At 41.6% G+C, this 27,772-nt stretch overlaps 2 protein-coding genes across 3 annotated transcripts in view; both read right to left on the reverse strand.

Annotated features, from left to right (window-relative positions):
- LOC126942129 (60S ribosomal protein L37-like) overlaps nt 1-15,409 on the reverse strand; it is a 303,593-nt gene extending 288,184 nt beyond the window's left edge. The window contains exon 1 of the mRNA XM_050769373.1: nt 15,406-15,409. The gene's annotated coding sequence lies outside the window, so the exon portion shown is untranslated. The remainder of the gene's footprint in view (nt 1-15,405) is intronic.
- Nucleotides 1,609-27,772, reverse strand: ZFP82 (ZFP82 zinc finger protein). Of its 2 annotated transcripts, XM_050769060.1 has the most exons (6): nt 27,440-27,523; nt 25,790-25,956; nt 19,502-19,588; nt 17,577-17,703; nt 15,568-15,660; nt 1,609-3,556 (listed from the first exon to the last, which is right to left on the reverse strand). In XM_050769060.1, exons 3-6 carry the CDS (start codon nt 19,508-19,510, stop codon nt 2,187-2,189), a joined length of 1,599 nt encoding a protein of 532 aa, XP_050625017.1. In that variant the 5' UTR covers nt 19,511-19,588; nt 25,790-25,956; nt 27,440-27,523; the 3' UTR covers nt 1,609-2,186. The 2 variants fall into 2 exon arrangements, with proteins under 2 accessions (XP_050625017.1, XP_050625016.1); XM_050769059.1 differs by lacking the exons at nt 25,790-25,956; nt 27,440-27,523 and adding an exon at nt 27,678-27,772.

Raw genomic sequence — 27,772 nt, forward strand, 5'->3', positions numbered from 1 at the left:
TGCATCCATTTCATCATATCAAGTGCATCTAGCTGATCTCATTTAGATGTTAATATACATTAGTGTCCTGTCATTCTGCTCCACGCATTATAAGCTTCCTATCCATTTTTCACCTAATCGTTTTCACATCCATTGCTATCACCGTGAAAATCCATGATTTTGCAAAATTAAAGAGTGTCATTTTCAAAGTCTGTCATTCATTTGATCTTTTTTTTTTTTTTTTTTTTTTGAGACAGAGTCTCACTCTGTCGCCCAGGCTGGAGTGCAGCAGCACGATCTTGGCTCACTGCAAGCTCCGCCTCCCAGGTTCAGGCCATTCTCCTGCCTCAGCCTCCTAAGTATCTGGGACTACAGGCGCCCACCGCCACGCCCGGCTAATTTTTTGTATTTTTAGTAGAGACGGGGTTTCACCATCTTAGCCAGGATGGTCTCCATCTCCTGACCTTGTGAGCCGCCTGCCTCAGCCTCCCAAAGTGCTGGGATTACAGGCGTGAGCCACCGCGCCCTACCTCCTTTGACATTTTAACCAGTTGGAATTCTCTAATAATAAACAACTTTCCTTCACCAACTTTTGGTTGTCTTGAAATATAGTCCGTAAAGGATAGGCAAGGTAAATATTCTATTCTTTTCCTTTGTTAATAATGCTCTAAGTATGCTCCATAACTCATCAATGCATTTGGTTCAGGAAAAAAAAAAAAAAGCTGAAAGGTTGGAGTGCTCATGATAAAAGGACACAGGAGTCAATTTGAGGGGATTGCCATTGGCCAAATATAGGACAATTTAGCATTTTTAAAAACTACAATGAAGTAATTAAAAAAAATTAATGGAGCTTTATAATAAGGTGATTTTTGATTTCCAAAGTTTCATGTTATCCTTTGTCAATTTTTAATATTGACTGGGGCCAGAGAATGCTGATTGTAGATTTTTTTTTTTTTTTTTTTTTGAGATAGGGTCTTGCTGTGTCACTCAAGCTTGAGTGCAGTGGTACAATCACAGCTCACTGAAGCCTCAACTCTTGGGTTCAAGTGATCCTCCCACCTCAGCCTCCCAAGTAGCTAGGACTACAGGCATGCACCACCATGCCCAGCTAATTTTTAAAGTTTTTTTGGTAGAGACAGGGTCTCACGATGTTGCCCAGACTGGTCTCGAACTTCTGGCCTCAAGCAGTCCTCCTTACTTGGCCTCCCAAAGTGCTGGATTTACAGGCATGGGCCACCTCACCTGGTCTAGGATATCTGTTTTTTAATGAACAAATTGGAAAGGAATTCCTTACTTTCAATATTTTAATGAGAGTAAGATATCTCAAGTTCAATGAAGGATAAATGTTGGTAGAAGGCATTTCTATATTCATTATGCCCATAGCCTTTAGTATGATTTATCTACAAAGAAATATTAAATATAATAAAAGAAAGTTTAGTGGCTTAAAATGACAACCATTTTATTATATCTCATGTTTTTGTGGGTCAGAAATTTGGGCAGGGGCTCAGCTGGTCAATTCTTCCATTCTACGTGGCATCAGTTGATGTTACCAAGTCACTCAGTGGCATTTAGCTGGTGGCTGGTCTGGTGGATCCAAAATTTCACTCAAATGTCTGGTATCTTGGCAGATGTCAAGAAGACAGGGTTCAGCAGGTGCCTCTCCCTCTCTATGTAGTTTCAGGGCCTCTTCATGTGGTCTCTTCAGCACAGTAGCCAGACTCTGTAACGTGACAGTTCTCTCATTTCATGAGATGAAGTAACTCTACCAGTAAAGTCTGAGTCAAGAAACCAGCACAGCAGTACATCTACCATATTCTACGGGGCGAAGCAGTCACAGAGTCTGCCTATATACAACAGAGGGATGTAAATTCCACCTCTTGATTGAAAGAGTGTCAAATTGCTGCACTCTTATATGACCATTTCATAAATTAAAAAATTAAAGCACACAGCAGTTAAGCTTCTTGTCCAGTATGACATAAAGTGATGGGATAGGGATGACGGTATCTTTCTCATTCTTATAACAGGATTCGTTTTTAGAACAAATGTGCTGAAGTTTCAGGTTTGAGTGATGACGGAATACAATACATTATCACACTCTTTTAATGGTATAAAATCTCTAATGCCAAGTCAGTTGCATGTATGGAGCAAAAGAGATTAATTACTACATTCATAGAATGTTCTATTACACAGAAGTTGAAAAGACTTTCTTAGATTTTTACATTATGAATTTTCAGATGATGAGTAAGGTGTGAATGTTGCCTAAAGGCCTTCTTACATTCCTTGCATTCATAGGGTTTCTCACCAGAATGAATTCTCAGATGTTGAATAAGGGATGAATTAAGCCTAAAGGCCTTCCTACACTCCTTACACTCAAAGGGTTTTTCACCAGTATGAATGCTCTGATGTAGAGTAAGTTTTTGGCGCAATCTAAAGGCCTTGCCACATTCCTTACATTTATAGGGTTTCTCACCAATATGAATACTCTGATGCTGTGTGAGCTGTGAAAGTAGTCTAAAGGCCTTCCCGCATTCCTTACAGTCATAGGGCTTAACACCAATATGAATACTCTGATGTGAAATAAGTTGTGAGTAGCGACTAAAGGCTTTCCAGCATTCCTTACATTCATAAGGTTTTTCACCAGTATGAATTCTGTGATGGAGAATAAGATGATAACCACGGCTGAAGGTCTTCCCACATTCCTTACATTCATAGGGCTTCTCACCAGTGTGAATTCTCTGATGCAGTGTTAGCTGTTGCCGCACTCTAAAGGCCTTTCCACATTCCTTACATTCATAGGGTTTCTCACCAGTATGAAGTTTGTGATGTACTCTAAGACCAGAGCCACACAAAAACGCCTTCCCACATTCTTTGCACTCATAGAGCCTGTCAGCACTATTAAGCTTCTGATGCCGAGTCAGGTGTGCATACTGTCTAAAGGCCTTTCCACACTCTTTACACACATAGGGTTTCTCACCAGTATGAATCCTCTGATGCAGAGTAAGTTGTCCTCGTACCCTAAAAGCCTTCCCACATTCTTTACATTCATAGGGCTTCTCACCAATATGCATTTTCTGATGTACTCTAAGATCTGCACCACATATGAAAGCTTCCCCACATTCCTTACATTCATAGAGTTTTTCACCAGAATGAAGTCTCTGATGTCGAGTAAGGTGTGCAGTCTGTCTGAAGGCCATCCCACACTCCTTACATTCATAGGGTTTTTCACCAGTATGAATTCTGTGATGAAAAGTAAGCTGCTGGCGCACTCTGAACGCCTTCCCACATTCCTTACATTCATAGGGTTTATCGACAAAATGAAGTCTCTGATGTGAAGTAACAGATGTGCGTTTCTGGTAAGAGGACACCTTTTCAGATGGCATTTTCACACTACTGAAGTATCCTTCTTGAGGTCTCTCCTGTCCTTCCATTTTTCCTGTGGATTCCCAATCATGTTTTAAAATGAGACCCTTAAGGCCATGGTTTTTAATTCTTTCCATTATCTTCCACGGGGATAAATTTATTTCATAAATGTCATTTTCTAAAGATAACTTCTTGGTTTCATACTTGGTCTCCAAATCTAAAATGAAACAAGAAAGCAAACACATGCTGTTTTCTTTCACTAAAAGAAGCAACATTTCTAATGTAGAAATAAAAGACAACAAAAGTAATCCTCAACCAAACTCTAAAATTGGTTATACAATTTGGAAGAAAAGAAAAAGCCAAAGGGAACATCAGGAAAAATGAGAGTTCATACCATATAGCAAGATTGGTGATTAAATAAACATTTTAAGTCAGTGGTTCTCATATTGAGGTGTGGATCACAATCACCACGTAGCTGGTTACTAACACTGAAGTTTAGACACCACCCAAACCACCTGGATCAGACTCTGCAGTCCTGGAAGGATATTTAATATTCTCTACACGACAATTCTGATGAAGATGAGAGGTTGAGAATCTATACCTACATTTTTTTCATCTTTCGTCATTCTTAGAATCCACTCAATCTCACTGTGGTTAAGAAGGCTTACCTACATCATATGATCTCAACCCAGTATCCCCTTTACTGCTCCCTGGAGAGGTCTCCTTGTAGACCTCACATGTCCTAACTTACTTCCATCTCTTAGGACTCTTCACAGTCTGTTCCATCTCCCACAAATCTCCTGACTGGGCTCTTTGCATCGCTGGCTCCTTTCATCCTGAGATCTTAGAGTAAAAGTCATTTCCTTTAAGGTTGACCCTATTGATAGTACCTAAATCCATGTTGCTATTCTCTATTCCTTGCCTTTATAATAGCTCTCAATTTAAAAATTATGTATTTATTAACTTCTCCAATTGTCATACTGTTTATTCTTACCTATAAATCTCCTCAAGGACAGAAACAATCCCTAGTTAACTCTACATTAAGTAATAAATGCTAAGCATATAATAGGTTTTACTCATTTAATTCCCATAGCTATATACTTGTTCTAAATGTATCTCTCTGCCTCTAGTCTCTCATGCCTTACTACAATGATTAAATATTCTCTTTATTCATCCAAGGTAGCCCAGCTAAATACAAGAATGGAAATAGGTGGCTATATATTCCTACGCATCCGCCACCGCTTATGCCCTTACCTATGCAGTACACTGCCCATTTGCTCCTTCACATAGCTATGGGTAACTTTTTCTTTGTCTCTACACCATAGCAAAGGTATTGAGGAGTTCTACCTACTCAATCTCTCCTTCAACTTATTCTCTTACTCATTCATTTGCCAAATGTTCAACTGGTTTTGTTCTTTCCTCCCATTGCTCAAGTTTTGTCCTTTCCATTCCCTCATAGTCAAGGCCATTCCTGTACTTTTAGGAAATGTGTATCAGTGATTTTTTAGACAGGAAAACACATCTGTATCTTATTGAAGTTCTTATGAAATTCATGGCACAAAAAGATAGGATATGCTTGTAACTCAGTAATGTGGACAAAAGTAATGTGCATGTTCAAATGCTGCAGTCATCTGAATGTGAAGGACTTGCTAAGAAACGTCACATCAGATGTAGGCCAGAGGATAGCAAGCCAGCAACAGGAACAGCCAGAGGAAAATCTACGTGCTGAATGAGTTGTGTATGAGAGAGAAACAGGATGAGGTTTTCAATTATGGCAATGTGGTCTCTATTAAAAAGCTGAAATCTAGAAACACAACTAGGAGTTAGCCAAAAAAAAAAAAAAAAAAAAAAAAAAAAAAAGTTGAAATCATATAGACATTTTCTACTAAAACTAGAAATTGATAACAAAATTTAAAAAACTAAAACTAAAATCTACCTGAAAATTCAAAAGTCTATATTAAATAACTCTTAGGTCCACAGGAAAATAAGATCTGAAACAGTATTTTTGTTTTTGTTTGTTTGTTTTTTGAGATGGAGTCTCCCTCTGTCACCCAGGCTGGAATGCAGTGGTGTGACCTTGGCTCACTCACTGCAGCCTCTCCCTCCTGGGCTCAAGTGATTCTCCTGCCTCAGCCTCCCGAGTAGCTGGGATTACAGACGTGTACCACCACACCTGGCTTTTTTTTTTTTTTTTTTTTTTTTTTTGGTATTTTGTATTTTTAGTAGAGACAGGGTTTCACCATGTTGACCAGGCTGGTCTCAAACTCCTGACTGATCCTCCCGCCTCCGCCTCCCAAAGTGCTGGGATTACAGGCATGAGCCAGGGCACCTGGCTGTATTTTAGTTTTTTTGAAAGTCATGGGAGGCCAGGTGCGGTGGCTCACACCTGTAATCCCAGTACTTTAGGAGGCTAAGGCAGGAGGATTTCTTCAGCCCAGGAGTTTGAGACCAGTCAGGGCAACATGGCAAGACCTCATCTCTAAAAAAAATAAATTAAAAAATTAGCTGGGCGCAGTGGTGTGCTATAGTCCCAGCTACTTGGGAGACTAAGGTAGGAGAAGTGCTTGAGCCCAGGAGGTCAAGGCTGCAGTGAGCTCTGTCTATGCCACTGCACTCTAGGTTAGGTGACAGAGCAAGACTCTGTTTCTTTTTTTTTTTTTTGAGACGGAGTCTCGCTCTGTCCACCAGGCTGGAGTGCAGTGGCCGGATCTCAGCTCACTGCAAGCTCCGCCTCCCGGGTTTACGCCATTCTCCTGCCTCAGCCTCCCGAGTAGCTGGGACTACAGGCGCCCGCCACGTCGCCCGGCTAGTTTTTTGTATGTTTTTAGTAGAGACGGGGTTTCACCGTGTTAGCCAGGATGGTCTCGATCTCCCGACCTCGTGATCCGCCCGTCTCGGCCTCCCAAAGTGCTGGGATTACAGGCTTGAGCCACCGCGCCCGGCCAAGACTCTGTTTCTTTAAAAATAATAATAATAGGCCGGGCGCGGTGGCTCAAGCCTGTAATCCCAGCACTTTGGGAGGCCGAGACGGGCGGATCACGAGGTCGGGAGATCGAGACCATCCTGGCTAACACGGTGAAACCCCGTCTCTACTAAAAACATACAAAAAACTAGCCGGGCGACGTGGCGGGCGCCTGTAGTCCCAGCTACTCGGGAGGCTGAGGCAGGAGAATGGCGTAAACCCGGGAGGCGGAGCTTGCAGTGAGCTGAGATCCGGCCACTGCACTCCAGCCTGGTGGACAGAGCGAGACTCCGTCTCAAAAAAAAAAAAAAAAAAAAAAAAAAAAAAAAATAATAATAATAATAATAATAAAGTCTACATTTTGAAAACTTTCATATAAGTATCTATAAAATATAACCATAGTGCTTATAAGAAAATTTAAAAACTAAAACACAGCAAAAGTGAAAAACATCATTAAAAGTCTCACTCAAAAAAAGAAAATAAAATTAAGCTGAAGCAAAGCGGAAGAAAAATATTAACCGATATAAAAGCAGAATCAGAATACAGAAATAGAAGTAATAAAGCATAAACAAATTTTTTTTTTTGAGATGGAGTTTTGCTCTTGTTGCCCAGGCTGGGGTGCAGTGGCCTGATCTTGGATTGCTGCAACCTCCACCTCCCGGTTCAAGCGATCCTCCTGCCTCAGTCTTCGGAGTAGCTGGGATTACAGGCACGTGCCGCCATGCCCAGCTAGTTTTTTGCGTTATTAGTAGAGATGGGTTTCATCATGTTGGCCAGGCTGGTCAAAAACTCGACCTCAGGTGATCCACCCGTCTTGGCCTCCCAAAGTGCAGGGATTACAGGCGTCAGCCACCGCGCCTGGCCTCATAAACCAGTTTTTTAATCAACAAAATATAAACCGTGGTTAAGATACTGAAAACAGCAAGGAAGTACAGACATAGAAATAAGAACAAAGTAAATATGATCATGAATACAGAGGACAGATGACTATGCTAATAAATTTGAAAACATAGCTAAAATGGATAATTTGTTGTTGTTTTTTTTTGTTTTTTGGTTTTTGGTTTTTGAACGGAGTCTCAGTCTGTCACCCAGGCTAGAGGTCAGTGGCGTGATCTCTGTTCACTGCAACCTCCACCTCTGCCTGCCGACCCCCACCCCACCCCACTGCCTTCAAACAATTCTGCTGCCTCAGCCTCTCAAGTAGCTGCGATTACAAGCGCATGCCACCGCACCCGGCTAATTTTTGTATTTTTAGTAGAGACGGGGTTTCACCATCTTAGCCAGGCTGGTCTTGAACTCTTGACCTCATGATCTACCCACCTCAGCTTCCCAAAGTGCTGGGATTACAGGCATGAACCACCGTGCCCAGCTTAAAATGTATAATTTTTTAGAAAAATATAATTTATCAAAACTGACCATGGAAGAGACAGATATTAATAAAATGTTTATATAGATCAATTCCCATAGAGCAAATAGAGAATGTGGTGAGACTTACCATCCCTTTTGTCAAAAATAAAGCTTTACAAAACTTACTTAAGCTTAAAGACAGGCTATCAAAATTCTTTTTCTTTTTTTTTTTTTTTTTTTTTTGAGACGGAGTCTCACTCTGTCCCCCTTGCTGGAGTGCAGTGGCCAGATCTCAGCTCACTGCAAGCTCCGCCTCCCAGGTTCAGGCCATTCTCCTGCCTCAGCCTCCCGAGTAGCTGGGACTACAGGCGCCCGCCACCTCGCCCGGCTAGTTTTTTTGTATTTTTTAGTAGAGACGGGGTTTCACTGTGTTAGCCAGGATGGTCTCGATCTCCTGACCTCGTGATCCACCCGTCTCGGCCTCCCAAAGCTGGGATTACAGGCTTGAGCCACCGCGCCCGGCCCAAAATTCTTTTTCAACTAAGAATTATCAGGACTTCCAAACTGTTTTCATAAAGTGATACTGAAATAAAGATCGCTCACAAAAAGAAAACTACACACTAATTTTCTAAACACTGAAGAAAAAATTCTAAATATTTAATAAAACAGCACACTGAAAGACCCAAGGGGTGTTTATTACAAGAACGTTTTAGGCCGGGCGCAGTGGCTCACACCTGTAATCCCAACACTTTGGGAGGCCAAGGTGGGTGGATCACGAGGTCAGGAGTTCGAGACCTGCCTGGCCAATATGGTGAAACCCTGTCTCTATTAAAAATACAAAAGTTAGCAGGGTGTGGTGGCGCACGCTTGTAGTCCCAGCTACTTGAGAGGAGCTGAGTCCCAGCTACCCGGAGCTACTTGGGAGAAGAATCGCTTGAACCCAGGAGGCAGAGGTTGCAGTGAGCCAAGATCGTGCCACTGCACTCCAGCCTGGGCAACAAAAGCGAAACTCCGTCTCAAAAAAAAAAAAAAAGAAGAAGAAGAATGTTTTAATGGTTCAATATGGGGAAATCTATTAAGACAATTCAACATATCAACACAATGAAGGAGAAAAAAAAAATCACACAATCAATTCCATAGATGCTGAAAAGGTAACTAAAAAAAGACCAGAACTGTTCCTGAATTTGTTTTCCCAAGAAACAGCGTCTCCCTCTGTCACCCAGGCTGGAGTGCAGCAGTGCAATTACAGCTCACTGCCGTCTCTAACTCGTGGGCTCAAGCAATCCTCCCGCCTCATGTTCCTGATTTTTTTAAAAAAGCTCAATGAAACAGTAATGATACTTCCCTAAATAATAAAGTATATATTATCTTACCAAAAAGGCAGTTTGCCTAACATTACCACTACTATTAATGATGTAGTATTAGAGTTATTAGTCAACACAATTTAAAAATCAGGAAAAAAAATCAGAGGTAGAAGAATTACAGGTAAAACTCTATTTCCAAAGGATATGCCTGTCTAATTGGAAAACTCAAAGGTTTAAATATTATAAATGGCAACAAAATTTAGAAAGAAAATGTATAAAGTCAAAAAAATTTGATTTTATATCAAAATCAAAATACAAACAACAATAACCTTTGAATATACATTTAACAATAAAATATGAAGGGAAAGATCTCATTCATAATACTTACAAAAATTTAAAATATATGGATAACCTTTATGAGGAAAACTTTGAAACACTCACGAAGTATTTAGCATTGGGTATACTGAAGAAATCATACACCAAATCACAAGGAAGAGATTCCTGCACAGAAGCTAAGGGTGTCCCACCAAGGGTGGTCATATTAAGAAGTTGCTGAGCAAGAAGCAGGGATGGAGACAGTGGCAAAACACAGGGTAACTGCTGTGTTCAAAGTGGTCAGATATACTTAACCCTCAGGTTACCTCTCCAAGGCCAGACAGCAATTACTACTGTTCACCTCCAGAGGAGGCAACAGACAAGGGGTTAGGGTATCAGAGACAGGTCAGTGGCTGGTCATGTCCTGGGGATACAGCCACAGTCACAGGCCCAGGTGACAAAGCACCCCACCTCACAAGAGGCAACTATGCTTGTTCCAAACAAGTTTAGGTGCGTTTCACTTTTTTCCTGAAAGTATCTAATTTAATAAACGTTAAATAAATTCATGAGTGTAAACTCACGAATAACAATGAGGAAACAGCTGATTCTATGAAAACAAAATTGAACACTTCAGAAAACTGATGATAAATACAGATTGCTAAAAATCTCAGCTGTTGAAAATTAAGTGTAGGAAATACAATAGTAAAAAGTGAAAGAAAACATAACAATCAAGAAGTATTCTGTACTCATACTGCAAGTTTGATTCCTATTCTACTTTAAAAATAAATAAAACTGGGCCGGGTGCGGTGGCTCAAGCCTGTAATCCCAGCACTTTGGGAGGCCGAGATGGGCAGATCATGAGGTCAGGAGATCGAGACCACCCTGGCTAACACGGTGAAACCCCGTCTCTACTAAAAATACAAAAAACTAGCCGGGCGAGGTGGTGGGCGCCTGTAGTCCCAGCTACTCGGGAGGCTGAGGCAGGAGAATGGCGTAAACCCAGGAGGCGGAGCTTGCAGTGAGCTGAGATCCGGCCACTGCACACTCCAGCCTGGGCGACAAGCGAGACTCCGTCTCAAAAAAAATAAAAAATAAAAAATAAATAAATAAATAAATAAAACTGGAAATAATAGACTTTGTATTATGTGTGTGATTTAGATGAAAAATGAAATACAATGAGACAATGGAAAGGAAGACTTGGACACTATCAAAAATACTGGCAAACAGACATACATTTGAATGTTCTAAGTTAAAATAATACTTTCATGGTATGTACATAAAATATATGACCCATTTTTTTTTAATGACTAACAGATCTATTACCAGTCCCAAATCTGTTGGATCAAAGGATTTCTAGTCTATTAAACACTTCTGATGAGAATGTAGAAAAGTCCTTTTTTTGATCAGGTAAAAATATATAAATATAAAAAATCATAAATGTGATTCCTCTTTGCAGAGAACCACCTTTAATTAAACAGAAAATGTCATATAAATCACTTAGACTTACTCTATTTGGGCACTGTATCGACCATCTTACTTTGTTGAAACAAGAAGTCTGGGATACAAAAGATTTGGTTCCAAGGAAGTCCTATTTGCATTTCAACACAGGGACAATGCACAAAGATCTGAAAATAATAAAACCTGACATCTAAGGAACTGTACTTCGGAGAACCAATTTTAATCACATCCTGAATAAGCCCATACTGAATGCTAATAATATTCCATTGATGCTCTCACATTCTATTGATCTTTCTTATTTCACTGAGAAAACAGCAACAGAAGAATAAGCTGTCTTCTCTCCACCATCCTGACCAACCTACCTGCACACGTAACTACACTGTTTTCCCTTTTATTCCCCTTACTCACTGGATCCTTTCCCACTCCAGTCTTGAAGACATTGCTCCAACAATTATGCCCTTTCTCTACTGTATTGATTTCCTCCACCCATAGAATCATTCCCATGAGCACACAAACATGCCCTCATGTCATAAAATACACTGCTTTTTAACCCATATCCCCAGTGTAACTGCCAACCCTATTTCCCAGCTTCCCTTCATACATAATTCCTCCAAAGAGTTGTCTTATATTCATTCTCATTACTGCCTCACCAACCCTTCTCTCATCAAGTCACTCCACTTGGGCTTTCATCCTGACTCCACTGAAATCTTTCTTGACAAGCTCACCAGGATTCTCCATCTTGCTAGAACCTGGGGTCAATTCTCAGTCCTCATTCTCTACTCCCTCCATGGTGAAACATTTACTTTATTTTTATTTTATCTCAATGGCTGCTCCTTTTTTCTCTTTTGTTGTCCCTCTTTCCCTCTTTCAAAGGTCTACATGGTAGAGTGACCCATGAGTCAGTTCTCAGGCTGCTTCTCCTTATCTGCTTTATTTCACCTGCCTGCCTTCCCTAGTTGGTCACATCCAGACCCATGAATGTAAATTCCAACCATCAAGAGAGCCAAACATAAACCAGGCTGTAATCTCTCCAAGTTCCGGGTGTACATATTCAACTGCCTACGCAACATCTCAAACTGGACAGATATTAATCATATCAAATTTAAAATATCTTAAACAGAAATTCTTAGTGTCAACTTTCCAACTTGCTCTTCCTATCTTCCCACTTCAGTAAATTCTGCTTCTATTAACCCAATTGTTTAAGCCAACACCCATTTCTTCTCCTTTTATATCACTCCTTCCCACTTAGTTCACTTATAATCCTATCAGCATGTTCTTTTGACAGTGCCTTCAAACACATCATGAGCCTAACAGCTTCCTACTACTTCCTAACAATGCCATTCTTATCCAAACCACCACCCTGTCTAACTCAACAACTGAAACTGCCTCCATATCAGTGCTTCCTGCTTTTGCACTCAACTGGAGAAATCATTTTAGAATACAAGCAGCCTGTGGCTTTCAATTTCTCTTAGTGATTACATTACCAGGTCCTTGCCTAACTCTGATCTCATCTTGTTACTTTCCCTTTCCCTGCTCTGACCATAATGGCCGTCTTTGTTATTCCTCAGACAAGCAAGGCTAACGCCCCACTCAGACCTTTTCTATCAGCTCATAATGCCCTTTTCCCAGAAAATGACATGTCTTGAGCCCTTACTTCATGTCTCTTTTCAAATATCACCTTAAGAAAGTCATTTGTCCACTTTTCTGAAGGCATGTTATTTATAGTTTAATCAAACTTTCTTAAAGGAAGAATAGAAAAGAAAGAAAAAAAAATACATGGTCTTGTTTAAGGTGTCTAACTCTGAGCCAACAGTTATTATTTTGGCAAAATGCTTCCTAAATGGATATTATCTTATTCACTTGGAACCTCTGCATTACATTTTGAGTATTAATAATTGTAGATGTCACTTAATTACCTGAATGTGAATTTTAAAATAGATTAGGGGGCTGGGCATGGTGGTTCACGCCTGTAATCCCAGCACTTTGGGAGGCCGAGGCAGGCAGATCACAGGGTCAGGAGACAGACACCATCCTGGCTAACATGGTGAAATCCCGTCTCTACTAAAAATACAAAAAATTTAGCCGGGCGTGGTGGCAGGCGCCTGTAGTCCCAGCTACTCGGGAGGCTGAGGCAGGAGAATGGTGTGAACCCGGGAGGTGGAGCTTGCAGTGAGCTAAGATCACGCCACTACACTCCAGCCTGGGCAAAAGAGCGAGACTCCGTCTCAAAAAAAATAAATAAAATAAAATAAAATAAAATTTAAATTTAAAAATAAGATTAGAGATTAGAGGGAAAAAGCATGTTTTTCTTTCTTTCGGTAGAAGGTTAAGTCAGAAGATAGAACATTACAAACAGTGTAGACACTGAAATGGCCCTACGGTTATAAAATAAGAACTAGTACCCTAAAATAAGTGTCCTCATCCAGACCTGAATATACAGAGAAGAAAATACAAAATTACAACATATGTCTCTGTATAAAAACATTTTGAAAGCCTTTTGTGGCTGGGTGCGGTGGCTCTCACCTGTAATTCCAGCACTTTGGGAGGCCAAGATGGGCGGATCATGAAGTCAGGAGTTCGAAACCAGCCTGACCAACATGGTTAAACCCCATCTCTACTATAAAAATTAGCCAGGCATAGCCAGGTGCGGTGGCTCACGCCTGGAATCCCAGCACTTTGGGAGGCCAAGCCGGGCAGAACACAAGGTCAGGAGATCGAGACCAGCCTGGCTAATGTGGTGAAATCCTGACTCTACTAAAAAAAAATACAAAAACTTAGCTGGGCATGGTGGCGGGCGCCTGTAGTCCCAGCTTCTCGGGAGGCTGAGGCAGGAGGAATGGCGAGAAACTGGGAGGTGGAACTTGCAGTGAGCCGAGATTGCACCACTGCACTATAGCCTGGGCAACAGAGCGAGACTCCGTCTCAAAAAACAAAACAAAACAAAAACATTTGAAACAAGAGCTGCAAAGAGAGATGAAAACAGCACCTAGACAAGGTAAATGAAAGATAATGAGATCATTCTCTCTAGAGTCTACTATATCCATATTTCTTCTTAATGTGAAGATAGATAGATACATAGATGGAAAAAGCAAGTAAGAATGATATTCTGTGATCTAGAAGCTATTTTCTAGAATAATTCATATGAAACTTTAGTTGCTGATAACACACATATGATTATAATATCAAGCATACCGTTTTTGTAGTCTTTTATTTTCCTTTAATAATTTAAGAGAAAAGATGGGGGGAAAAAGGCTTCTCTGATAACTAAAATAATCTTCCCATAGCACATCTCCATCCCCTTACTCTGCATACTTTTCGTTATAGCACTTTCATTACCTGACATTGTATTTCCTATTTATTTATAGGTATTACGTTTTTCTTATTACAAGGTAAATTCGGTGGGAATAGAAACTTGACTGGTTGTTTACTACTGTACTCCGAGGCCACCTATCTATTTATTAAAGACCGAAGTAAAAGTCCTAAACCCCGACAGACGGAAGGACCCTCTTTTGGCTAAAGACCCCCAAACTTTAAGTTCCCAGTCATGGCACATGGCGGAACAGAAGGCTGGTCATGACCCATTTGCTTCCAATCCCTTTCACCTTTCTGATCATTAGATTTTCTCAAAAGTCAGCTTGAGAAAATCAAAGGCTGAAAGACCCTTTTGCTTACTTCATCAGAACACTCCCCCACCACTCCACACTCCTGTTTTTATGGTTCCAACATGACAGCTATTCCAGTCCACAGCTTGTTCTTGACAAACAACTTACAGCCTTGGACTGGTTTTGACTGGTCTCCTAAGGATACACAGATCATGGACTTGTGTCCTACATTTACCCTTTTAAAGTATAGGTCCTACTTATAATGCATTTAAATGTTAAATCTCTACCCTAAAGTGATCATAGGACTTATGTTAACCTAATATGCATGTGTACAGTCTCCTTCCTGAGTATTCATAGCTCCTCCTGTAGCCTGTTGAACATGTATACTTGGCTAACATTCAGCATATGTTTCTGTCTTACCCTCTACCTCCCTTGAAGTGCCTGTCTCTGGGCAGAAACCTAGGCTACACTTCCCAGTCTGTCAGAATAACCACCTTGCAAGCTGCAACCCTTTATGAAAAATAAAGCACTCCTTTCCAAATGTATGAACTTTGTCATTCTTCAGCTGACACTATAAATGCAAAAGAGGGGCCGGGCACGGTGGCTCACATCTGTAATCTCAGCACTTTGGGAGGCTGAGGTGGGCGGATCACCTGAGGTCAGGAGTTCAAGACCAGCCTCGCCAACATGGCAAAACCCTGTCTCTACTAACATGGCAAAACCCCGTCTCTACTAAAAATACAAAAATTAGCCAGGCGCGATGGCACATGCCTATAAACCCAGCTACTCGGGAGGCTGAGGCAGGAGAATCGCTGAACCCAGAAGGTGGAGGCTGCAGTGAGCCGAGATCGTGCCATTGCACTCCAGCCTGGCAACAAGAGCAAAATTCCATCTCAGGAAAAAAAAAAAAAATGCAAAAGAGGAAAGCAACTCAATCAAAATATACAATGGTTGTCAACAGTGAGCCAAAGAGAGCACCACCCCACCCCTCAGTTCCATCAAAGAGGAGGAAAACTACAGAGAACAATAATAAAAAAGAAGAGTGGTAAATGGGACAAATAAGTGGTTATTTTAGTACCCCCCAACTAAGACCTTAATTTGCTCCCCAGGTTGCAGACCTTTCCTCCTTGGGCCACAGACCTTTCAAGAGGGCTTTCTAAACAACATAAGGATGTGCCTCTTCCCCAACCATCTGGGGCTCCCTGTGGTGATGGCTTCTTCCTGCCCAACTGGCCCTCACCTGGATATTGTCTTCTTCCTTTCCTCACAACTTTCCAAGGCTCTTTTCCTTGTTCCAATAAGGAAATCACATCTGGTTTAGAAATGAAGCATCCTGTTTAGAAGAAAAGGAATATAAGGTACATGAAAATAAAAAATAAATCAAAATTACTTTGATTCAGTCTTGGTTAAATTATATGTCAAAACAGTAATTGATAAGGCAAAACAAAGAAGTGAAAGATGTTTTAAAAACATGTACATTAAGGTTACACAATAAATAGATATTAGAGAAGGAATGAAAAAATCTTTTCAAAATCTATATTCATATAAGTGTTTCTTCTTCAGAGGCAATAGTGGTTGAGATCACAGACTGCTGGGTGCAAATCCTGTCTGAGCCACATCCCAGTTGTGTGGCCTTGGGCAAGTTACTTCTATGCTACCTTTTCCTTCCCTATAAAATAGGGATAATCATAGTACCTATCTTATATGATTATTGTTAATACTATATTTATATATGTCTGTATCTAAACATTGCCTAGAGTATATACCAAACACTATTCATATTTCATTAGCTATTGGTTATTCTTCTTTTGCTGAGAGGAAAAATAAGCTTCCTACGAGATGTATTATTATTTCTTGGATATTCAAACAATGTTAAATTAAATGTAAAGTTCTTGGATTTTAACAGCTTTACTGCAATATAATTTATGTAACATAAAATCTAACTGTTTTAAGTGTACAATTCAATGATTTTTAGTAAATTTACAGAGTTGTGCAAACATCACCACAATCAACACTTAGAATATTTCCATCATCCCCCAAACATCCCTGCTGGTCACTGGCAGTCAATCCTCATTCCTACTCCCAGCCCCAGACATCCATTGATCTTCTTTTTGTCTCTACAGATTTGCTTTTTCTGGGCATTTTATATAAACAGAATCATATAATATGTAATCTTTTGCATCTGGCTTCTTTCACTTAGCATCGTGTTTTTGATATTCTTGCATGCTATAACATGTATCAGGAGTTTGGTCCTTCAATGAATAGTCTATTGTATGACTGTGCCATATTTTATTTATCCATTTATTTAGACATTGTGAATAATGCTGCTGTGAATACTTATACATCTTTGTATAGACACATGTTTTTATTTCTCTTCAGTAAACATTTAGGAGAAGAATTACAGGGTCATATCTTTAACATCTTACATTCCCACTGTAATGTATGAGGGTTCCAGTTTTTCCATATACTCACTAATAATTATTTTGTCTTTTGACTAATAATTGTATATATTTATAGGCTACAATGCGATGTTTTGATACATGTTACTGTGAAATTAGCAAATCAGGGTAATCAGCATATCCATCACCTCAAATATTTATTATTTCTTTTCTTTGTAGTGAGGACATTAAAAACACTCTCTTGTAGCCATTTTGAAATATACAATACACATTATTATTAACTATACTCATATTGCTGTGCAATAAAACACATGAACAAAATTCTTACGTTTTTAATTTTCAATCATAAAAGTAGGTAAAGCTGGTAAAATTAAGTATGTTTATTTATTAATGAAAGGTATGAGTTCTTTTGAATTGTAAATAAATGCTGTTGATCCATTTTGCCACTACATAAATCATATGTATTCTTTTGATAGAGTAAACTCAATAAACAGGATCTAGCTATTTCCCTTACAAATACACCAACAAGCAACAAAACATCTAAAGTAATTCTGAATCCAAACACAAAGTGAAACTTGTTTTCTTTGACACTGGTAAGGCTACAAATCACAAAGATCTCAAACCCAGCCCCTTCGTTATTAAGGAAGGCCCAAGGGCTACTTAAGGATGGGGAGGGTGGATGTGCTTAATGAAAGTGCTCACTTCCAGTGAAATAAAGCTCAAAGTGTTCCCTTTAGAAAGTGGAGCAAAAATTTAGATACTTTCCTAAAAGATACTCTTGAAATTTCCAGAGGAAAAAGTTGATGTTACAGAGAACAGAGTCTAAATTCCTAGAAGCAGTTGACCTTACCCAGAGAGACCAAGTTGCTGTAGTTCTCCAACATCACATCTCTGTACAAGTCCTTCTGTTCCAAGTCCAGGTATTCCCACTCTTCCGGAGAGAAGTCTATGGATACATCACTGAACATCACCGATCGCTGAAATGACAAACCACACATTATAAATGAAATGGAAGAAAATGTATTTTAAGATAGAAGGAGAAAAGAGGGAAGAGATACTGCAGGAAGTGGACCATATGGTAAGAAAACAGGCTCGGGCTGGAAGCCTGCAACACAGCGAGTCAGGAAATGAGTGTGCCTGAAGCAAAGTGCCTGGTTCCTGAAGGATCCTGTTGCTACAGACACAGCCTCTTATACTCCGGCAAATCTTAATCTAGACATGCCTGGGAAAGAAAAAAAAATCAGTTTTCCAATTAAATGAAATACTGTATATAAGCCTTTGCCTACTATGTCTCCCTCATAAATTCCCAAGGAAGGTGAGTTCTTCCACCCCTTTCTCCTTAAATAACAGATTGTTTTTTAAAGCCTCCCTCCGTATAATATCTTTATTTTAGAAAAGGATCTAAATGCAATTAGAGAATGTCTTCTAAGTTTGTCCTAGAAGCAGATCATATCATAAGCATTTTTCTAATTATGACTGTTAAAAATTGGTTGTATAGTCTGGGCACCGTGGCTCACGCCTGTAATCCCAGCACTTTCAGAGGCCGAGGTGGGAGGATTACCTGAGGTCGGGAGTTCGAGACCAGCCTGACCAACAGGAGAAACCCTGTCTCTACTAAAAATACAAAATTAGTTGGGCCCGGTGGCACACACCTCTAATCCTAGCTACTCGGGAAGCTAAGGCAGCAGAATCGCTTGAACCCAGGAGGTAGAGGTTTTGGTAAGCCAAGATGGCACCATTGCACTCCAGCCCGGCCAACAAAAGCAAAACTCTGTCTCAAAAAAAAAAAAAAAAAAAATTGGTTGTATAATAGTCTATACAATGCATATGTGAGATTTAATCATTCTTCTATACTTAGATATTTTGGTTGGACAAAACCTTAAGATCCTCCTCAATTCTGGGAGTCAACATGACTACTTATGTACCTGGATTACCTTCTCACATGCTATCACTTTCCATCCCTCACTGTATGCCTTCCTGATTCCTGAGTTAAAGGATACTGATACAGCATAATCCAGAATCACAAAGATGTCATTCTAGACCAGCACATCCTGTTCAACCAAAAATGGAATCTTGTTCCTGTGTAACTCAGGAATTCCAAGAGAAGATCTCAGATCTCTCTGTATGTAAGACCTAGCCACACCCCTAATCAGTCCTAAAAGCCTCACAGAGCATGAGATCTTATGATATACTGAGGCTGAGGCCAACTAACAGCAACTCTTACCTTTTTGTTTTTTAACTTTTTCTTTTTTTTTTAGAGACAGGGTCTCCCTCTGTCACCCAGGCTGGAGTACAGTGGCACATCCACAGCTTCACTGCAGCCTCGAACTCCTGGGCTCAAGCAATCCTCCCATGTCAACCTCCTGAATGGGTGGGATTACAAGTGCAAGCCACCATGCCCAGCCACGACCCTTATCTTATGTACTTGGAAAACTCAAGTCTGGAAAAGTTCAGTTTTCCTATAAGTGGCTAAATGGGCCCATCCTCTCTTATCAACTCACAAAGACTGGTAAAATATTTAAGAGATTTCATTTTTCCTCCATCGCAGCTTTTAGCAGAAGACTGAGCACATATAGGAGACGCGGAATGATTTGTTCAACAAATACAAGAACAATGACTAGAATAAAGAGTGTTCATAGGACAAGCATTGTGGTTCACCCGCCACTGGATGTGGAAGAACTGGAAGAAGGTTCTTCCAGTTAGGAAGTTTCAGGATAAAAAAATGGTGACAGGACCTTGACATGATAGTATTCCCAGAAGGAGAAAAAAACTTACAAGGGCCATGGTATAGAAATTCAAGAACTGGTCAGTCCTCCTTGGGGTTTACTTGCCAGGAGAAGCACCGAGTTCACAGAGGCTGATCTAGGGGGAGGAAAACAAGGCCATGAGATCAGATGGACCTCAGAAATCCCCAAATGACTTGAGTTACTATGATCTTTCCCCTCTCTTCTGATCTCTCCACCACAGCACCCCCAACACACACGTGTGCACACACACACACACAGAGAGAAATTTGAGGGAGCCTGGACGAGTCTAATCCGTTGCTAATTCCAGGGCTGATAAGGGGCCATATCATCTAAACCATAATCTTCCTCCTTCAAAGTTTCATAGGTCTGTTTAGATTCACCAGACACAAAGAGAGAAATTCATAAAGACCAAGCCTGGCAGCCATTACCACCACAAAATTGCTGCACTGGCAGCCCTGCTTGCAGCCAGAACAACTTTCAAAGTCCTCCTGGCTCATCACTCTCTCTTTCCAGTCAGAATCAGAATCATCCACATTGTCTTCTGGAATGAATTCATTTGTCATTCTCTTTCTTACAACCTAGGCTGAACAGGCATGGACTCATGCTCTTGGTCATTTGACAATAACGAATGTCTATTTATCAAGAATTCCCGTATGTTGGGTGTTATATGTGTGTGTGTATGTGTGTATATATACATACATATATAAATATATATATATATATTTTTTTTTTTTTTTCTTTTTTTTGAGACGGAGTCTCTCTCTTATTGCCCAGGCTGGAGTGCAGTGGCACAATCTTGGCTCACTGCAACCTCCAGCTCCTGGGTTCAAGCGATTCTTCTGCCTCAGCCACCCGAGTAGCTAGGACTACAGGCATGCGCCACCACACCCGGCTAATTCTTGTATTTTTAGTAGAGACGGGGTTTCACCATATTCACCAGGCTGGTCTCGAACTCATGATCTGCCCACCTTGGCCTCCCAAAGTGCTGAGATTACAGATGTGAGCCACCGCACCTGGCCTGTTTTATGTATATTAACTCTATACTCAGGATGGCTCTTTAGCACAATAATTATTCTATCCATGCAATGGATCAGAAATTCACATGAAGAGAAATAAAACCACTTGGGCTGGGTGTGGTGGCTCACGCCTATAATCCCAGCACTTTGGGAGGCCGAGGCAGGTGAATCACCTGAGGTCAGGAGTTCGAGACCAGCCTGACCAACGTGGTAAAACCCTGTCTCTACTAAAAATACAAAAATTAGCTGGGTGTGGTGGCAGACACCTGTAATCCCAGGTGAGGCAGGAAAATTGCTTGGACTTGGTGGGGGCGGAGGTTGCAGTGAGCCGAGACTGCGCCATTGCACTCCAGCCTGGGAGACAGAGCGAGACTCCGTCTTGAGAAAAAAAAAAAGGAAATAAAATCACTTGTAGAAATGCAGTTTATGAGTAGCAAAGCTGCATTTGGAATCATTTATCTAACCACAGAGTCAGCTTTCCTTCAACTCTAGCTCTTTTCTCTGAAACCCAGAATTTCTATTCCAGTGAGAGAAAACTGGCATGTATGATTCACTAAAAATAAAATAAAATAAAATAAAAATAACACATCAACTCGCCAACAGGTATCTGGTACTGATGCCCATATTAGTAAGCATGAGAGCAAATGAACATTCTAACCAGTATACTGCAGATTATATAGATTTTAAAGTATGTACGAGCAGCATTTAAACCATACACACTCTTTGATTCAGAAATTCTACTTTGGGGATTAAAAAAATAATTGTACATATGATCAAAGGTATGTGTATAAGTATGTGGATATTGTTCATAATAGAAAAAAGCTGGAAAGAATCTAAATGTCCTTCAATAGAAAACAGGTTAAATAAATCATAAAGCATCCATAGAGTAAAACAAACTGCTGTCATTTAAAAAAATGATGATGTAGCTCTTTTTTTTTTTTTTTTTTTGAGACAGAGTATCGCTCTGTTGCCCAGGCTGGAGTGCAGTGGCCGGATCTCAGCTCACTGCAAGCTCCGCCTCCCAGGTCTACGCCATTCTCCTGCCTCAGCCCCCTGAGTAGCTGGGACTACAGGCGCCCGCCACCTCGCCCGGCTAGTTTTTTGTATTTTTTTAGTACAGACGGGGTTTCACCGTGTTAGCCAGGCTGGTCTCGATCTCCTGACCGCGTGATCCACCCGTCTTGGCCTCCCAAAGTGCTGGGATTACAGGCTTGAGCCACCACGCCCGGCTGATGATGTAGCTCTTTAACTGGAAAGATGGAAATATATTCAGTACAGTTTGTTGAGTGAAGAATGCAGTAACAGTTGTGAGTGGTATGATCCTGTTAAGGTACAGCAAAAACAGATGTGAAAGAGAGAGAGAGCATGTGTGTGTGTGTGTGTGTGTGTGTGTGTGTGTGTGTGTGTGTGTGTGTGTGTGTGTGTGTGTGTATGAATCTCTAAATACTAAGTTTTAGAAAATATACAAGGACATATTCTTAGAAAAATAAAATGAACATTATGAGGACATCTGTAAAGTATACATACAAATCAGCACAAAGAAACACTGAGAGGCATCAATAGATAGTGATCTTGATTTTCTTTTTGCTTACATTTATTTCATGATTCTACATGACCATATATATATTTGAAATATGGATTTTAACTTTGCATAGTGGAAAACGTTCTTTTTTTTTTTTTTTTGAGACGGAGTCTCGCTCTGTCGCCCAGGCTGGAGTGCAGTGGCCGGATCTCAGCTCACTGCAAGCTCTGCCTCCCGGGTTCACGCCATTCTCCTGCCTCAGCCTCCCAAGTAGCTGGGACTACAGACGCCCACCACCTCGCCCGGCTAGTTTTTTGTATTTTTTAGTAGAGACGGGGTTTCACCGTGTTAGTCAAGATGGTCTCGATCTCCTGACCTCGTGATCCGCCCGTCTCGGCCTCCCAAAGTGCTGGGATTACAGGCTTGAGCCACCACGCCCGGCCAGAAAACGTTCTTTAAATAGGTTAGATACTTTTAAAGTAGTCATCCCTTGAACTTGGAGAAAAAACTCAATATCTTAAAAAATGCTGCTATGTTTTTACTGGTTTTGTTGATTTCAGTTTCCAAAATTTGAACTGACTCCATTATTTCTAAGTGTGTTCATGTATGTTGGAATTCTGCTTACATAAACATGGCTACACATCTTCAATTAATGCCTTGTTTCACTGCTGCTGCTTCTCATGACTTCTTGACCAAGCTTTTGTTTTGCTTCTCAAAGAGTTGTTTTAGCCATGAGGCCCTCCTAGGAGTTGCTGAATCTTCTTGTCCTGTTCATTTGCATCAACATCATGAGAATAAAAACTATAAGGCATATGCTTATTACATAAAATCCATTACCCCATAGGAACCCCATGAGTTTGGTATTATTTGGCCGTGACCTGACAATGCTTGCTATAATCAGCTGTCTCCTTCCCATGACCTCTCAAGCCATGCCATCTGACTTCTTCAATGACCTTTACCTCACCTATCTCAGTCTTATTCTTGCATAGGCTTATCTACCTTGAAAGATAACAAACAACCTGAGGATACCAACCATGTCATTTTGGTCACTGTATTTCCCCTGAGGACTGGCACAGGATCTGGCATATTGTGAGTACTTTATAAATGTCTCATAATTCAACCCAGAAATTCCACTTTTAGGAATTTATCATTAGGAAATATTTGTAAAAGTATACAAAGATGTATTGCAAGAGAGTTCATCAAAGAATAGTTTACTGGCTGGGCGCAGTGGCTCACACCTGTAACCAACACTTTGGGAGGCCAAGGCGGGCAGGTCACTTGAGGTCAGCAGTTTGAGACCAGCCTGGCCAACATGATGAAATTCCATCTCTACTAATAATACAAAAATTAGCTTGGCATGGTGGCGGACACCTGTAATCCCAGCTACTTGGGAGACTGAGGCAGGAGAATCACTTGAACCTGGGAGGCGGAGGTTGCAGTGAGCCGAGATTGCACCATTGCACTTCAGCCTGGGCAACAGAGAGAGATTCCGTCTCAAAAAAAAAAAGAATAATTTACGACAACCTGAAATCAAATATCTAACAGTAGGCAACAAGTTGAATAAATGATGTTCCACTATATTATAGCATATTATGCAATTATTATTGATGGCATTGGCCCATATTAATTAAAGAAGGAAGATATTCATGATAAATTACTAGCTATGGGAGTCAGACTAAAAGAACATGTACAATGTTGGGAGGTGGCAGATTCTCATTTATTAAAAATACAGGCTTTGTTGTCAAGATTCAGGACATGAACAGAGCTCTGGGAATTATTAACTGTGAGAATTTGGACACATTAATTTTCAGTGTCTCAGTTTCCTCAGAGATAAATTAAGGAATCAACAGTACCTACCTTATAGGGTTGTTGTGAAGGTTAGGAACATAATACGTAAAACACTTAAAATGGCTTACTGTAAGCACTAAATTCAGTGAAAAACATTACATACCCCTCATTCCATTATTTTAAAAATTATCTTCGATAATTTTCAATTTAAAAATTTGGTATTTGCTGATAAATTATTTTTAATAATTTTAATAGTAGTCCCTTTCTCTAAAAACTTCTTGAGATTTTTCAGCACTGCTCTTAAAACACTGATAAATGTTAGAACTAGGCTTGAAAACGTAATTCTTTTTTTTTTTGAGACGGAATCTTGCTCTGTCGCCAGGCTGGAATGCAGTGGCACGATCTCGGCTCACTGCAACCTCTGCCTCCCGGATGCAAGCGATTCCCCTGCCTCAGCCTCCCAAGTAACTGGGACTACAGGCACCCGCCACTACGCCCGGCTAATTTTTTGTATTTTAGTACAGACAGGGTTTCACCATTTTGGCCAGGATGGTCTCGATCTCCTGACCTTGTGATCTGCCTGCCTCGGCCTCCCAAAGTGCTGGGATTACAGGGATGAGCCACTGCATCTGGCCTATGTAATTCTTCTTAATAATGTTATCAAAAAAGGATTCACAGAAATCAAAAAGTAGAGCAAGGCCCCTGTTGCTTTCCATCCCTAGTAGTTCCAAAGGGAAATCATTCCATATCATAAAACCAGCTCAAGAATTTTGCTTTGATAAGGTATCATATTAAATACTTTTTTTTTTTTTTTTTTTTTTTGAGACGGAGTCTCGCTCTGTCACCCAGGCTGGAGTGCTGTGGCCGTATCTCAGCTCACTGCAAGCTCCGCCTCCCGGGTTCACGCCATTCTCCAGCCTCAGCCTCCTGAGTAGCTGGGACTACAGGCGCCCGCCACCTCACCCGGCTAGTTTTTTTGTATTTTTTAGTAGAGACAGGGTTTCACCGTGTTAGCCAGGATGGTCTCGATCTCCTGACCTCGTGATCCGCCCGTCTCGGCCTCCCAAAGTGCTGGGATTACAGGCTTGAGCCACCGCGCCCGGCCAATACTTTTTTTTTTTTTTTGAGACAGTTTCGCTCCTGTTGCCCAGGCTAGAGTGCAATGGCACGATCTCGGGTCACTGCAACCTCCGCCTCCTGGGTTCGGTTCTCCTGCCTCAGCCTCCCAAGTAGCTGAGATTACAGGCATACGCCACTACACCCGGCTAATTTTGTAATTTTTTTTTTTTTTTTTTTTTGAGACGTAGTCTCACTCTGTCGCCCAGGCTGGAGTGCAGTGGTGCAATCTGGGCTCACTGCAACTCTGCCTCCTGGGTTCACACCATTCTCCTGTCTCAGCCTCCCCAGTAGCTGGGACTACAGGTGCCCGCCACCATGCCCAGCTAATTTTTTGTATTTTTTTTAGTAGAGGCGGGGTTTCACTGTGTTAGTCAGGATGGTCTCGACCTCCTGACCTCGTGATCCGCCCGCCTCAGCCTTCCAAAGTGCTGGAATTACAGGCGTGAGTCACCGCGCCCGGCATAATTTTGTATTTTTAGTAGAGACAGGGTTTCACCATGTTGGTCAGGCTGGTCTCGAACTCCCGACCTCAGGTGATCCACCCGCCTTGGCCTCCCAAAGTGCTGGGATTACAGGCGTGAGCCACCACACCCAACCTCTTTTTCGTTTTTCAAACAAAGTGTTGGAGGGTCTTTGTCTCCTTAAATGATCAATTGTTGTGATTCTATTTTGGAAAACAAACACATGTGCACAAGTGCACAGAAAAAAATGGAAAAACAAACATTAGAATAGTAATATTTATTCTGCACGGTGAGACTACGGGCAACTTAAATTTTAGTATTATAGAGTGAAGATGACTGGGTGGTAGGGGATGGAGAAAATCTTTTCTGAATAGTACTAAAAATAGTTGGCAGCTTAAACCAGGACTTACTTTCTTTTTTTTTTGGAGCCAGAATCTCACTCTGTCACCCAGGCTGGAGTGTAATAGCAGGATCTCGGCTCACCGCAACCTCTGCATCACGGGTTCAAGCAATTCTTCTGCCTCAGCCTCCCTAGTAGCTGGGATTACAGGCATGCGCCACCATGCCCAGCTAATTTCTGTATTTTTAGTAGAGACGGGGTTTCACCATATTGACCAGGCTAGTCTCAAACTCCTGACCTCAGGTGATCTGCCCACCTCAGCCTCCCAAAGTGCTGAGATTACAGGCATGAGCCACTGCGCCCACCCAATTAAACTATTTTCATACAAATAAAATTAAAAACAAGAGTTGTGAAGAGGGAATATCTTTTAGTTGTTAAGAAAATTGTGATTCTATAAGCCTGTGACATGAGTGGGTTTTGGGGAAATAAACAACAGCATGGCACAAATAAGTAACACCCATCAGTTCTTTAACTGTTCTTCATCAAAACGATGGGCTATTTTCACTATCAAGATTCTTCTATGAATGAACACAATCAAGTAACATTCCTAAATTCAGTAAAAGTATACCAAAGCAGACAGAACAGTGTGGTAAACAACTGTTTATCTCTTTTTCTCCACTAAGAAACTAGTTTTATATTATGTATAATCCTTGCAAAATGTTTTATTAATCTCTGTTCTAAGAGCTTTACACATAGTAATTAAAAGAAGGCCCACAGAAGTAATGAAAAATATCTACCAAACGGGTATGTGCATACAGGCTCTCGGGAGCGGACCTAGGTATCAACTCAATGGACAGGACATTTATGGAGAATGAAACAAATATTCTCATGTCCTAAGAAATAAGAATGCATTTCACAGAAGAAAGCAGAAACACCCACTTGCCTCGACCTTGACTTAAACAGGCAACAGCAACTCATTCCTCCTCCCCCTCAGACCCCTTTTCTTAAAGAGTTGGGCAGGACTGGCTAAGAAGGGAACCCGGCTTTTCTTGCAGCCCAGCCTCGCATGGTTAAATTAGGGCACAATGCCACTACCGCCCACCCACACATAACCAGAGTAACATAAGAGAAGGGGTTGTTAACTCTTCCCAGTATCAAAGAAAGATCAGGGTCATGGATGCCCGGGGCTGGAACTGGAGTTCACAGTAGCTTCCTGGAAGCAATGCTGTGGTTCTGAAACCTGCAGCTGGACTCTTCAGAGCTGTGAGTGTACGTGCATGGGTCCGGGTCCGCGGGGAGGTGGCGTGGGAGTCCCTCCAGGAGCAAGCATGGGCGGGAGCGGGGGCTCGTTCAGTTCTAACATTCCTATCCCAAGGTCGGGTCTGAGCCTTGTTCCGCTGTTGCCCAGGCTGGAGTGCAGTTGGTGCTATCATAGCTCACTGCAGCCTCGACCTCCTCCTAGGCTCAAGCCATCCTCCCGCCTCAGCCTCTCCAGTAGCTGGGACCACAGGAGAGCGCCACCACACTTGGCTCATTTTTTAAATTTCTGGTACAGATGGGAGTTTCGCTTTGCTGCCCAGGCTGGTCTCGAACTCCTGGCTTCCTGCGATCCTCCCGCCTCGCTCTCCCAGAGCGCTGGGATTACAGATGTGAGCCACCTGGCCCGGCCTAGTCTGAGCCTTTCTGCTGGGAGTCTTTTTTCTGGCGCGCAGAAACTAACCAAGGGCCATTTCTCTGCAGCTGGGCCCGGTGTGGGCAGAGGATGCTGGGGTCAGTCACGCACTCCACGGCCACAACAACCTTCGCTCATACAATAGGCTCTGCACCCAAGTCAGCCCCACAGACGCCGTCACATCCCAGCCCCGGCCCCGTCACGCCCACGACACACACACCCGGGCCTGAGGCGCGGGGTCCCGCCGCTCTGCGATACTGCAGTGGTCCCGCTCCCCTCTCCTTACCCCGTGCCGCAGTGCTTTTCCTACGGATTGCCAGGACCGACGCTTCGGGCCAGGACTGCTCACTCGGGGCGCGAACCCGAGGCACAGCGATGCCG

Source organism: Macaca thibetana, chromosome 19 (genome assembly GCF_024542745.1).
Source record: "Macaca thibetana thibetana isolate TM-01 chromosome 19, ASM2454274v1, whole genome shotgun sequence".
In the NCBI taxonomy this organism is placed as follows: Eukaryota; Metazoa; Chordata; class Mammalia; order Primates; family Cercopithecidae; genus Macaca; species Macaca thibetana.